This window comes from Hemitrygon akajei, chromosome 31, assembly GCF_048418815.1.
Source record: "Hemitrygon akajei chromosome 31, sHemAka1.3, whole genome shotgun sequence".
NCBI classification, from domain to species: domain Eukaryota; kingdom Metazoa; phylum Chordata; class Chondrichthyes; order Myliobatiformes; family Dasyatidae; genus Hemitrygon; species Hemitrygon akajei.
This window is the reverse complement of record NC_133154.1, coordinates 31977191-31989249: the sequence shown is the minus strand read 5'-3', so window position 1 is coordinate 31989249 and position 12059 is coordinate 31977191. Positions and strand designations below refer to the sequence as shown.

The 12059-nt window shown below is 44.5% G+C and overlaps 1 protein-coding gene across 4 annotated transcripts in view; it reads left to right on the top strand.

The window, feature by feature from the left end:
• Positions 1–10613, top strand: part of LOC140719126 (transmembrane protein 184B-like) — a 96274-nt gene extending 85661 nt beyond the window's left edge. For all 4 annotated transcript variants that reach the window (XM_073033517.1, XM_073033520.1, XM_073033518.1 and 1 more), the window contains one exon: positions 5848–10613. In XM_073033517.1, the coding sequence (XP_072889618.1) occupies positions 5848–6086 (239 nt within the window). In that variant the 3' untranslated portion in view covers positions 6087–10613. The remainder of the gene's footprint in view (positions 1–5847) is intronic.
• Positions 10614–12059: the final 1446 nt, after the last annotated feature.

Sequence of the window (12059 nt, the reverse complement as noted above, 5' to 3'; positions counted from 1 at the left end):
ACTTTCACAAAACGTGTAGCAGGCCTGTAGCGGGTAATGAAGGATTTTCTCACTGGAGCTTTTGTACATTGTCCATATGTGATTTGCATGCTAAATGACACTTTTAAAAAGTCGTACCACTTTAAATGAACTAACAATTCTTTCGCACTTCACGCCCTTTGCTTCTTTGGAATTTGAAATAGTGAATCAATAATTTCTTCAATAAAAATGGTATAAATAAGCTAATTCTAAAATCTGTAGACAAATCAACACAAACTCCACGTCGTCAACATCAGAAACCGGAAAAGGAAATGTAATTGTGTACAATTGTGAAATATACTTAACATGCCAACCAGGTAGATTGACAACCTTTTGTGTGCAGTTTAAATTCCTTTGTATGCTAGTAGCAAATTATGTGAGTTCACGCACACCTTAGAGGGAAGCTCTGGGGATGGGGCGGTGTGGTTGCTAAATCTTTGTACTCTACCCAACAGAGGACTCAGTTACAAGAGAGGGATCCATTGGTTTTTTTTAAATATACAAACAATTGCTGTGAGAGTGGAGTTGAGGTAGAGTCAGCTGTGACTGTATTGAATGGCAGTGCAGGCTTGAGGGACTAAATTGCCTTGTGTTACTTTTTGCTAGGTCTTTGCTGTTTGTGGGATCTTGCTGTGTCTCTTGTGGCATCAACTGTGCTTCCAGTGTGGTGTGTTATAGACTGAGGGTGCAATTATAAACAATCCTGGGGATGGAGCCAATGCATGGGGGAAGAACCTGTATTGAGCCTGGAGTCTAATTTTGCAAAGGGTGTTGTTTCACCTGGAAGTTGCCACTTGTATAATCTCCTCTGGGTAAAAACATATGCTTCTTTGCGTACTAGTCAATTTGTTTTTCCCTAATTTTTCTCTTGCTCTGCATCCTTTCCTTTTTCTTCAGCTATCTGGTGGCAGGGACTTGGATGCAAGGCTTGGACTTTCAAAAGGCCCTGTTGCATCATTCTAAATGACAGCCCCGTGCTCCCAAAACTTCTCAAAATACTGCAAGTTTACTGCCACCGATTGACAATGTCCTGCAGCATCTGCAGAATCTCTTGTGATTCAGAATTCCCCATTGTCTGTGATCATGGGGAGCAGAATTTGACCCAAGATTGACTACTGGACACAGTTGGCACCACTTATAACCCACCATCTTCCCTCTCCTTTCCTGGAGCAAACCCACACCATGATGGAAATTGAATTTGTACAGTGGCGATGAACAGCCAGAGTTTTGGAGGGGTACAAATTCAATTTCCATCATGGACCATGGGAATTTACATCAAGTAATTAAATCTGGAAGAACACACACAAAATGCTGCAGGAACTCGGCAAGTCAGGTAGCATCTATAGTGAGAAATAAACAGTCGATGTTTTGGGCTGAGACCCTTCATCAGGACCGGAAAGGAAGAAGGCATAAACCAGAATAAGGAGGTGGAGGGAGGAGTTAAGAGGGAGGGGGGAGAAATTACCAGAAACTAGAGAAACCTATGTTCATGCCATCAGGTTTACAATCAGAATCGAGTTTATCACCAACATACAGCACATTGTGAAATTTATTGTTTTGTGGCAGAAGTACAGTGTGATACATAAATTACTAAAAGTTAGAAGAAATATAAAAAAATTAATGCAAACAGAACAAAATAGTGAGGTAGCGTTTGTGGGTTCATTGTCTCATAACAACTCTGATGGTAGAAGGAAAGAAGCTGTTCCTAGTATGTTGAGTGTGTGCCTTCAGGCTCCTGTATCTCCTCCCTGGTGGTAGTAATGAGAAGAGAGCATGTCCTGGCTGATAAGGATTACCTAGTTGGAATGTGAGGTGTTGCGCCTGAGTTTTGCTCCATCATGGCAGTAGAGCAAGACATGAATCGACATGTCGGAATGGAAATGGGAAGTTGAATTGAAATGGGTAGCCACCAAGAAATCCTGCTTTTTGTCTGGCAGACAGTGCTCAACAAAGCAATCCCCCAATCTGCGTCAGGTCCTGCCGATGTAGTGGAGACATGACGTGATAGACTCACAGGTGAGGTTCCTTTCACCTGGAAAGACTGGGCCCATGAATGGTGTTGAGGGAGGAAGTGAATGGTTAGGTTGTAGAGGTAGGGGCCGGGAGGGAGATTAGTAGGGAGGATGAATGGAGAAGGGAGTTCATTGGTTGTTGAATTGGTGGCAGAATAAGGGAGTAGGGATGGGAGCAGACTGACCACTGGGAAATAAACAGGAAAAATGGAATTGATGGGATTGTTCTGAGAGCTGGCATAGACTTGGCAGGTGGAATATCTTAAGTATGACATCAGTAGACAGGAAAGCAGAGCTAAGTCCCAGGTCAGGTGGGAGTGGATCTCATTGTTAAAGGAAAAACATCATTAAGTGGGAACAGTGAAGAATATTTTTGAGAATGTTGCCAGGACTTGAAGGGCAGTTATAGGGAGAAGTTGGGCAGGCAAGGACTTTATTCCTTTGTGTACTAATTTTGAGGGTGAATGCACACAGTTCTTTTCCAAGGGAAAGGGAACTAAACTGGAGGGTCGTAGGTTGAAGATGAGAGGGGAAAGATTTAAAAGGAATGGACAGGACTTGCTGGTGATGTTCGCACCATGTGAATAAGTGAATTAAATTTCCCGTTTGAAACCTGCAGTTGTTCTGACAAGAGCACTGGACCAGCGATTAGAAACTCGTTTGACAGGATCCCGTGTGGGAAGTTGGACAAGATGGTTCAGTCACTCGGTATTCATGATGAGGTAGTAAACTGGACTAGACTTTGGCTTTGTGGGAGAAGCCGGTCATAATGGATGATTGCTTTTCTGACGGGAGGCCTGTGACTAGTGGAGTGCCATGGGGGTCGGTGCTGGGTCCATTGCTGTTTGTCTTCTATATCGATGTTCTGGGTGATAATGTGGTTAATTAGTTCAGCAAATCTGTGTGTGGACAGCAAGGAAAGCTATCAGAGCTTGCAGGATCTGGACCAGCTTGAACATTGGGCTGAAATTAAATTTAATGCAGACAAGTGTGAGGTGTTGCACTTTGGTAGGACTGTCCAGGGGGGTAAGTCTTAGTGAGCAGCTGGGCACTGAGGGGGAAATCTGGGAATATAGGTCCACAATTCATTGAAAGTGGCATCATAGATAGATAAGAGGAACATGAGGGGAAACCTCTTCACTCAGAGGGTTGTGAGAGTGTAGAACAAACTGCCAGTGCAAATGATGTATGCAAGCTTGATTTCAAAGTTTTAAGAGAAGTTTGGATAGGTACATGGATGGGAGGGGATATGGCGGGTTGTGATCCTAATGGAGGTCAAGGGCCTGATTTTATGCTGTGATATGGTATATTTATTGCATGTGGATTTGCTTAAGAACAAAATCAGCTCACTGCAATGATGTGGACCCTGGCAAGACCAGACCTGGAATATTTTGTGAAGGTCTGGGCTCCTTGTCTACCTGTGGCAGAAGGAGTGCAGGAAAGTTTTGCCAGATTGATCCCGGGGATGGCGGGATGAAGCAGAACAACTTTGAACCCTGAATTTTGAAGAATACTTGCTCATTGCTACTATCGAGTAGGATTGTTCAGGAGCTTGAAGACCACACTCAATGTTTTTGGAACATCTCTTCCCTTCTGCCATCAAATTTCAGAACAGACAATGATCCAACCTATAAACACTACCACAGTATTTTGCTCTTTTTGCACTACTCATTTTCATTTTTAATACACACGTTTCTTATTGTAACATAGAGTGTATATAGATGCCTAGCAAAGAATACAACAGGATATAGATCATTTGTAGATATGGATGCAGAATTGGTGGTTCATTATTATTATGTGCCATGTCATATGACACAGGAGATCATGGTCTTCTTGGCAAATATTTCCGCAGAACTGGTTTGCCTTCTATGGAGTTTAACCTGACCACGTGAAATGTTATACCTTTGTAGGTCAAATGTAAAGAGACAGTAAAGCAAGACCGTTAACAGTGTTGATGAGCAGAGGGATCTTGGGGTTGGGGCTCCTAGCTCCCTGAAAGTGGTTACACGGGTTAACGGGAATGTTAAGAAGGCATGTGGCGTGCTTGCCTTTTATTAGTCAAGCCATTGAGTTTTAAAGTCAGGAAGTTGTGTTGCAGCTTTATAAAATTGCAGCAATGTGCACAAAATGCTGGAGGTTAGGCAATGTGTGTGAAAATGAACAGTCGATGTTTTGGACTGAAACCTTTCTTCAGGACTGGAAAGGAAGGGGGAAGACACCAAAAACTGTAGTTAGGCCACATCTGGAGTATTACATTATAGGAAGGCTTTGCAGAGGGTGCAGAAGAGGTTTACCAGGATTCTGTCTGGAGTAGAGGGCATGTGCTCCTAAGAGAGTTTGGACCAATGGGTTGTTTTCTCTGGACTGGTGGAGACTGAGGGGAGATCTAATAAGAGGTTTATAAGATTATGAGAGGTATAGATAGAGTAGACAGTATCATTTTCCGAAGGTTTAAATGTCTAAACCCAGAGTGCATGGTTTTAAGGTGAGAGGAGGTAATTTCAAAGGAGTTGTGAGGTGAGGGGCAAAACCTTTACATGGTGGGTGCCTGGAACACCCTTCCTTGAGTGATTGATGGTAGAGGCAGATATATTAGGGGAAGGATAAGGACATTGTGTATCCAGAAGAGATTAGTTACTGATTTATTTGGTCTGTTCCTGTGCTGTACTGTCCTGTGTTCTATGCTGCTGCAAAACAACAAATTTCATGATACATGTCAGTGACAATAAACCCAATTCTGATTAATTTCTCCTACATACCAGGGCTCAATGAAATTCCTTACCTATGTGAACCTCTCAGGGTGAGTGAATCACAAAGACGAGAGGTCTGGAATAACAGAGTAACACACACAAAATGTGGCCTGCTCCTCTAGCACCTATGGAAAGAAATAAACAATCAACGTTTCAGCTGTGACCCTTTATCAGGGTTTCTTGGCCGGAAATGGTGACTGTTTATTCCTCTCCATAGGTCCTGCCTGACTGAAGGAGTTCCTCCAGCGTGTGTGTGTGTGTGTGTGTGTTACTCAGAGTAAGCAGCATACATGCTAATGAGAAATACAAATGAGTGTAAGATAAGAGAATGGTGTTTGAAAGGAACTGCTAAAGTGGCAGTGGAATAACTGTCAGAGGTGGAGTCAAACAAGGCAGCACCACCGGGGAGGGGGATGTGGAAGAGATGATTGGCTCGGGAGTCTGCAGCAGTGGGGAGGAAGCTGTTCTTGAGTCAAGACCTTTAGATTTTCAAGCTCCTATATCCTCTCTCAGAAGGTAAAAGAGAGAAAAGGGAATGGCTGGGGTTGGGGGGGGGGGGGGCAGGCATCCCTAGTGATACCAAAAACAAGGCACAATGAAGATCAGAAGTGATCAGGACCAGAATTACCCAGAGAGGCTATGGAGTGGATGTTTTCCCAGGCCGGGGTGTCTAGAATTGATATCAGTCTCAAAATAAGGAATGGGCCATTGGGGACCAAAAGATGATGCATTTAAGGTCATTCTGGAGGATGTGAGGGAAGCCAGGGCGAGTTTGAGAGAGGCAAGGTAGGAGGCATTGAACAGTGTGAAGAAGGGGATAAGGGAGGAGGTATTAAAGTGTGGGGAGGGGATGGGGTGGCAAAGGAGGGGATGAGAAAGGTATTGAATGATGTGAGGGAGGGGACGAGGGAGAAGGTATTGAACAGTGTGGGGAGGGGACGAGGGAGAAGGTATTGAACAGTGTGGGGAGGGGACGAGGGAGGAGGTATTGAACGGTGTGAGGGAGGGAATGAATAATGTGAGGAGGAGTAGTTTGAGTGCTGACTTGCCCCTGGTTTCTCCTCCAGGCCGTTGTGCCCCGATGAAGAGCATCTCCAGCAGCCTGAAAGAGACCATGAACCCCCACGACATCGTGCAGGACGCCATTCATAACTTCTCGCCTGCCTATCAGCAGTACACCCAGCAGTCCACCCTGGAGCACGGCACGCCCTGGCACAAGGGGCACACTGTCTCTCGCACACATAGTACTGCCAGTATCCGTGACACAGAGAAGACCCTCCTGCTGAGCTCTGATGATGAATTCTGAGCCTGCCCTCCAGTGGGAGGAGTCGTGGACGGGGTTGGGGTGTGTGGGTGGGGGTGGTATGGTGTGTACCAGCAGTAAGCAGCCTCTCACCCGACTGTGTTCCTAAGCTCAGGCTGTGAAGGGCTGTCGCCGACTACCAGCAAAAAAACTGGGAACTAGTTAATCTGCTCAGTCAAACTAAAGCAACTGGTCTGTACATCTGATGGAAATTGGCTTCCAAATTTATTTTACCCATCGATCTGTGGTCAAATGTGAGTTGCATTTGGATATGAAGACTTGGATCTCTGATTGAAGGTTAAGAACTCTCCCTGGCTGACTTGGCATTGTTTTAGAGTTTAAGCAATTCTTTTTTTTTAAACATTTTGGGATTGTTCTGTTTTTTAATGTAGTTAGTCGACAACCAAACGCAGTGGGCTCTGAGTTTGTCTTGTGGGGGACAGATGGCACATTGATGATGGGATCTGGGGGGGATCTTTATCTCGGGGCCAGATTTGGTGGTCTGTGGCCAGTACTTGGCTATCCATTCCAAAACACAATTCCATAGTGAGAGGAGATGACATATATCCAATACACAGATCCATTCGTATCCATAGACACAAGATTCTGCAGTTTCTAGGAAGCTTGAGCAGTGCACACAAAATGCTGGAGGAACTCAGCAGATCAGGCAGCATCTATCGAGGGGAATAAACAGTCGACATTTTGGGCCAGAACCCTTCATCTGAAACGTTGATTGTCTATTCCCCTCCATTGATGCAGCTGAACTTGCTGAGTTCCTCCAGGATTTTGTGTGTGTTGCTCAATACTGTTGGTTTCTGGAGCTCAGGCAGGAGGACACAAGGGAAATTTTACCACTTGCTTGCATTGTTTCTTTCTCTCCAAGGGATTTAACTGGAAGTTCCCAAAGATTCCTTGCTCTGCACAGAGTGAGGTAAGACACAGGGCATTGTTGTTACTGGGACCTCAAAACCGCTTTCCATGAGCGGTGCTGTATCGGATAATCATCTCCACTCTGTGCCTCAGCAACCCCCTCCCAACACCACATGATTCTTTCCCCACACACATTGCTTGGGATATGGCCCGTCCTCCTGTCTAGGCATAACCAGCCACATGGCGGAATGTGCATCTGTTGGGAGATGGCTGAGACTACTGTTGTCTCCCTGGTATCCAGTTTGGTTCCTTTCATTTGGCTTCCTTCCCAGCTATTAGATGTCCGCTGAGGTTACTCTTCCTCTTGCAATCTGGCTTTCTGCCCACTTCTGAGCCATTCTTTCTCCTCAAGGGTTTAAACTGGAATGCTTTGCTCCTGCTTTCTGCAGGCAGTGAGTTGGGATGCAGTGGCAACACAAGGAATAGTCCAGGTGCACTTGTTCTGTGGCAAGAGGCTCGCAGTAGTCAGATCCCAGCGGGCTTTCTCCCCTTTCCAAAAATGAGGCAAATTAAAAAGAAAATGCCCTGTAGATGGATCTGTTGCTTGTTGAGAGAGTGCCATAAGTTGGACGTGTTGAAGAGTTACACCACCCCAGTTTGCACTAGGCACCTGATTGACTGTGAAGTGTTTTGGGGGTGGTCCAAGAAGGATGTGAATGAGGCTATGGCAATGCAGGTCTGGGCAGTTGCTTGTTTGTCCTGCAGTACTTGGCTGCCCAGTATGGATCTGAGTTACTAAATCATTAACCAGCAAAGTAAATTTTCATCCAGCATCACCCACTACTGGTGTTCTGAACATTGTAACACTGGTGTATTTGTGTACCAGAAGCCCCCTACTTTTCTGTTTAATCTGACTCATTTGTGAAATGCGGCCAGAATTTCTACTGCTAATTTTTAAGCATTTCTTTTTTTAATGTTTTGGAATTGTTCTGTTTTTTAATGTAGTTAGTCAACGTGCAAATGTAGTGGGCTCTATGTTTGTCTTGTCGGGAAGAGATGGCAGAGGATTGGTGATGGGATCTGGGGAGATCTTTATCTCAGGGCCAGTTTTGGTGGTCCAGGCTTACAGAGCACCTACTACCCATTGGCCAGGGTGTGTTTTCACACCCCAAAAATTTGCCCTTGATCATGCCCTTCAGAAGCCACAGGAATTCAAAGTTCAAAATAAATTTATTATACAACCTTGAAATTCATTTTCTTGTAGGAACCACAGAGAGAAACAAAGAAATGTGATAGAATCCATGAAAAACCACACATAACTTACAATGCACAAAAGGGGACAAGTAAAGTGAACAAATAATGAGGCTGAGCTGCAGAAACCCCAAAGGTGAGTCCACAGGCTTGCCAAGTCAGTTCAGTGCTCCTTCCTGCCTCACTGCAGTATCCGAACTTAATTCCAACCCCCCCGTGAAAGCCAGATATCTCATCTGTGCTACACGTTGGCCTGACCTCATTCTCCACCGAGATGGAGTTTCTTTTCCTTTACAAATTTAGATCCTGGCATCATGTGCCTTAATTGAAAGCTGTAAAGAAGGGAATCTTTCTTCTTTTGTGGAACTGAACACTTCATGGCTTTCTTACCCTTGTCTATTATTTTTTGGACTTCTACCTTGGTAAACCTCGTGTAAAATTTTTTTTTTTTACCGACCCCTCCCCTTCCCCAGAGTGGGTAATATTCAAGTCCTGTATCATCCTAATCTCCAGTAGTCAACCAGAGAATTTAATTTTCTCCTTTTTAAACAGAAGGCTGTTATTCGAGTCTACTGCATCCATGTCAATTCCCAGGAGAGCAACCTACCAGATCCATTTTCCCATCATGTTAGTGTGACACTATTAGAGCTTGGGGTGCCAGTGTTTGGAGGTCAGTTCTGACATCCTCTAAGAAAGTTTGCACCTTCTCTCCATCGGTTTCCCCGGGTGCTCTGGTTACATCCGATAGTCCAAAGACCTACCATTGGTAGGTTAATTAGTCATTGTAAATTATCCTGTGATTAGGCTTGGGCTAAAGCAGAGGCTTGCTGGACAGCACACCTCTTTGGGCTGATAGGGTCTGTCCATGCTCTCCCTCTAAATAAAATTAATTTCCATATTTTGCTGGACTGGTACAACATACCCTCTTTAACCAGAAAGCTCCCTCTGAATCATTATCCCACCTGCCTACTCCAGGGTATTTTATGGTAGCCAGTCAATTACTGACCCAATCAAACCAATTTTTCTACCTGGAGTAGCTCAACCCATGGCTCTGCTGAAAAATGCTTCTCAAAGGCAAATGTTGCCAGGTTGATGGTTTCAGGAGCAAGTAACTTTCCACTAAGCTGCAGAGGTAAAATGGATCCAATCTTGTCTAAATTTTGTCACCTCCCAACTTCTCACTTCATCCCCCTCCCCCACCCACCTACCTTCTTCACATAGCTTCACCCATCACATTCCTTCACCTCCCAGCCCCCATTTTATTCTGGTTTCTTCCCCCTTCCTTTCCAGTTCTGATGAAGGGTAAACCCTAACCCTAAAGTCTGGAATATGGACTCTTTATTCCTTTCCATAATGCTGCCTGACCTGAGTTCCTCCAGAATTTTGTGTGTGTTACCCTGGTTTAACATATTAATTCTTTTTACACTAACCTAGATTTTATTTTGCTCATTGCTTGTAAGAGGGTAGATAAATCCTCAGTGGAGTATTTGAATCAAGGTTGTTAAGTATTCCTTGCCCATATTGAGACCATGGCAGAATTATCCGTCGTTAAGTATGTGGGCTCCACATTCACCATGGCAAGCTAATGAGCCCAATGAGTCCTTACTGAGTTGTAGGTTTTTTTTGTTTTATGAACAAGAATATTTTCTCTCCTGACTGCCTTCACAGGGAGCATCTTCCTGGTTCAAGTTCCAATGTGGAAAGCAATGTTGCCCCTCAATGTTAAACAGGAGAGATTCCTGATTTTTCTTTTTCTTTTGGCTGTTCTGCTTGAGTAAGGCAATGGTTTGAAGAGAAATGCTGCGCCTTTAGTAGTCTTGTCTGTAACAATGTTCCTGTACAAGTTGAGGTACCCTTTTAAAAGTAGTCACCCTCTTGCCCCATTCTTTGGATGTAAATGGATGGTCCACTCCACGCTGTACATCGGGGTACAGTCTTGCACAGATGAGATGAGAAGAGGCTCGTGCACGTTGGTTGTTCTGTGGACGATTAAGAGCTGTTCTCCTCTCACCAGTGCACTTTGCAGTAACTCTCCATTTTTGGGGGTAACTATCTTTGTTTTGTATACTTAAAGGGTCCAGCTTGTACCTCCAGGTTTCCATGGAGATCCTGTGGGGTAACTGGTCCTTTCCAAATTTTTCTACAGGGTCCCAAAGATAGCTCAGAGGCTGGTGTCTCTGGGAATGATGGGGATGGGACAGAGAGGATGAAAATGTGTATTTATGGCATTATGGTGTGATAATGTACATAATTATATATATTGAAATAATGTATGATATAAAGATGACAGAAACACCTAGTTTTGTATCTTTAGCTGTCGTTTGTGTATATGAGCTCAAGGAAACTGCTTCTATTTTGGTTCTTGTGATGTTTCTCCTCTATAAGAATTAATAAAAGATCTTATAACAATTTATTTTTCTTGTTGCTTTTGTAACTGGGTTGGAGATATCTTTGAGCTCGTCTTTCTCCCACATCCCTAAGACATGCAGGTCGGTAGGTTGAATGGCCGCTGCAGGTAATTCCTAGTGTGCACAAGATTTGGATGGGGGTGGAGAGTGAGTCACAAATACACTAGCAGAGGAAAGGAATTGCTCAGTAAGCGGAGCTAGATAATGGGCTGCTTTGGTGACCACTGTGCAACAGGGTATTAGACTTCATACCTCAGACAGTCAGGATCCTCCCCATCACCCTCAACATGGTACTCCCCTGGGCTGTGTTCAGAGCCCACTGCTATACACACTGCTCACCCAGGATTGCACGACCAAACACTGATGTCAAGTTCACTGATGATATGATAGTGGTGGGGCTCATCAACAACAATGGGATGATCTACAGAGAGGAGGTGGAAGAGCTTGGGGCCTAGAACCAGGCAAATAACCTCTTCCTTAATGTCAACAAGACAAAGTAGGTGGTTCTGAAATTTAGCAAAACTTTCATCACTCACGTCCCTCTTCGCAGCAGTCATTGGAAACTGTAAACAGGTTCAAACTCCTGAGAGCGCAACCACTCATGGTCCTAGAACACATTCTACACAAGCAGGAAAGATCACCAATGCCTCTACTTTCTGAGAAGGTGGAAGAGAGCTGGACTGTGCACACCTATATTCACTGCAGATAGAGAGCATCCTAACAAGCTGATCGCTACATGATACGGAAACTGCACCGTGGCAGAGATGAAGGCTCTACAATGGGCAGTAAAAACTACCCTACACATCACCGGCACCAGTCTACTGCCATCAAAGAGAGCCACAGATCACTACGCCAGAGAAACTGGCCCTTTGGCCCATCTGGTCTGTGTTGAACTATTAATCTGCCTAGTTCCATTGACCTGCACTCAGATCATAGGCCTTAAACCCCTCAACCCCACATCCACCTCTCCCTCAGGCAGCTCATTCCACGCTCTCATGACCCTCAGAGGGAGGAAGTTCCCTCCCATGTTCCTTTTAAACATTTCACCTTACACTCTTAACCCATGATCTCTAGTTCAATTCTCACCCAACATCAGTGTAAAAAGCCTGCTTGCTTTTACCCTATCGACCCAACCCAATTTTGTATATCTCTATCAAATCGCCCTGCATTGTGGGGAGTAAAGTCCTAACCTACTCAATCTTTCCCTGTAACTCAGGACCTCTAGTCCCAGCAACACCCTCGTAAATTTTCTCTGCAGTCTTTCAATCTTATTTACATCTTTCCTGTAGGTAGTGACCAAAACTGCACACAATACTCCAAATGAGGCCTCACCAACATCTTATACAATTTCAACATAACATCCCATCATCTGCACTCAATACATTGAGTTATGAAGGCCAATGTGTCAAAAGCTGCCTTTATGACCCTATCTAGCTCCGATGCCACT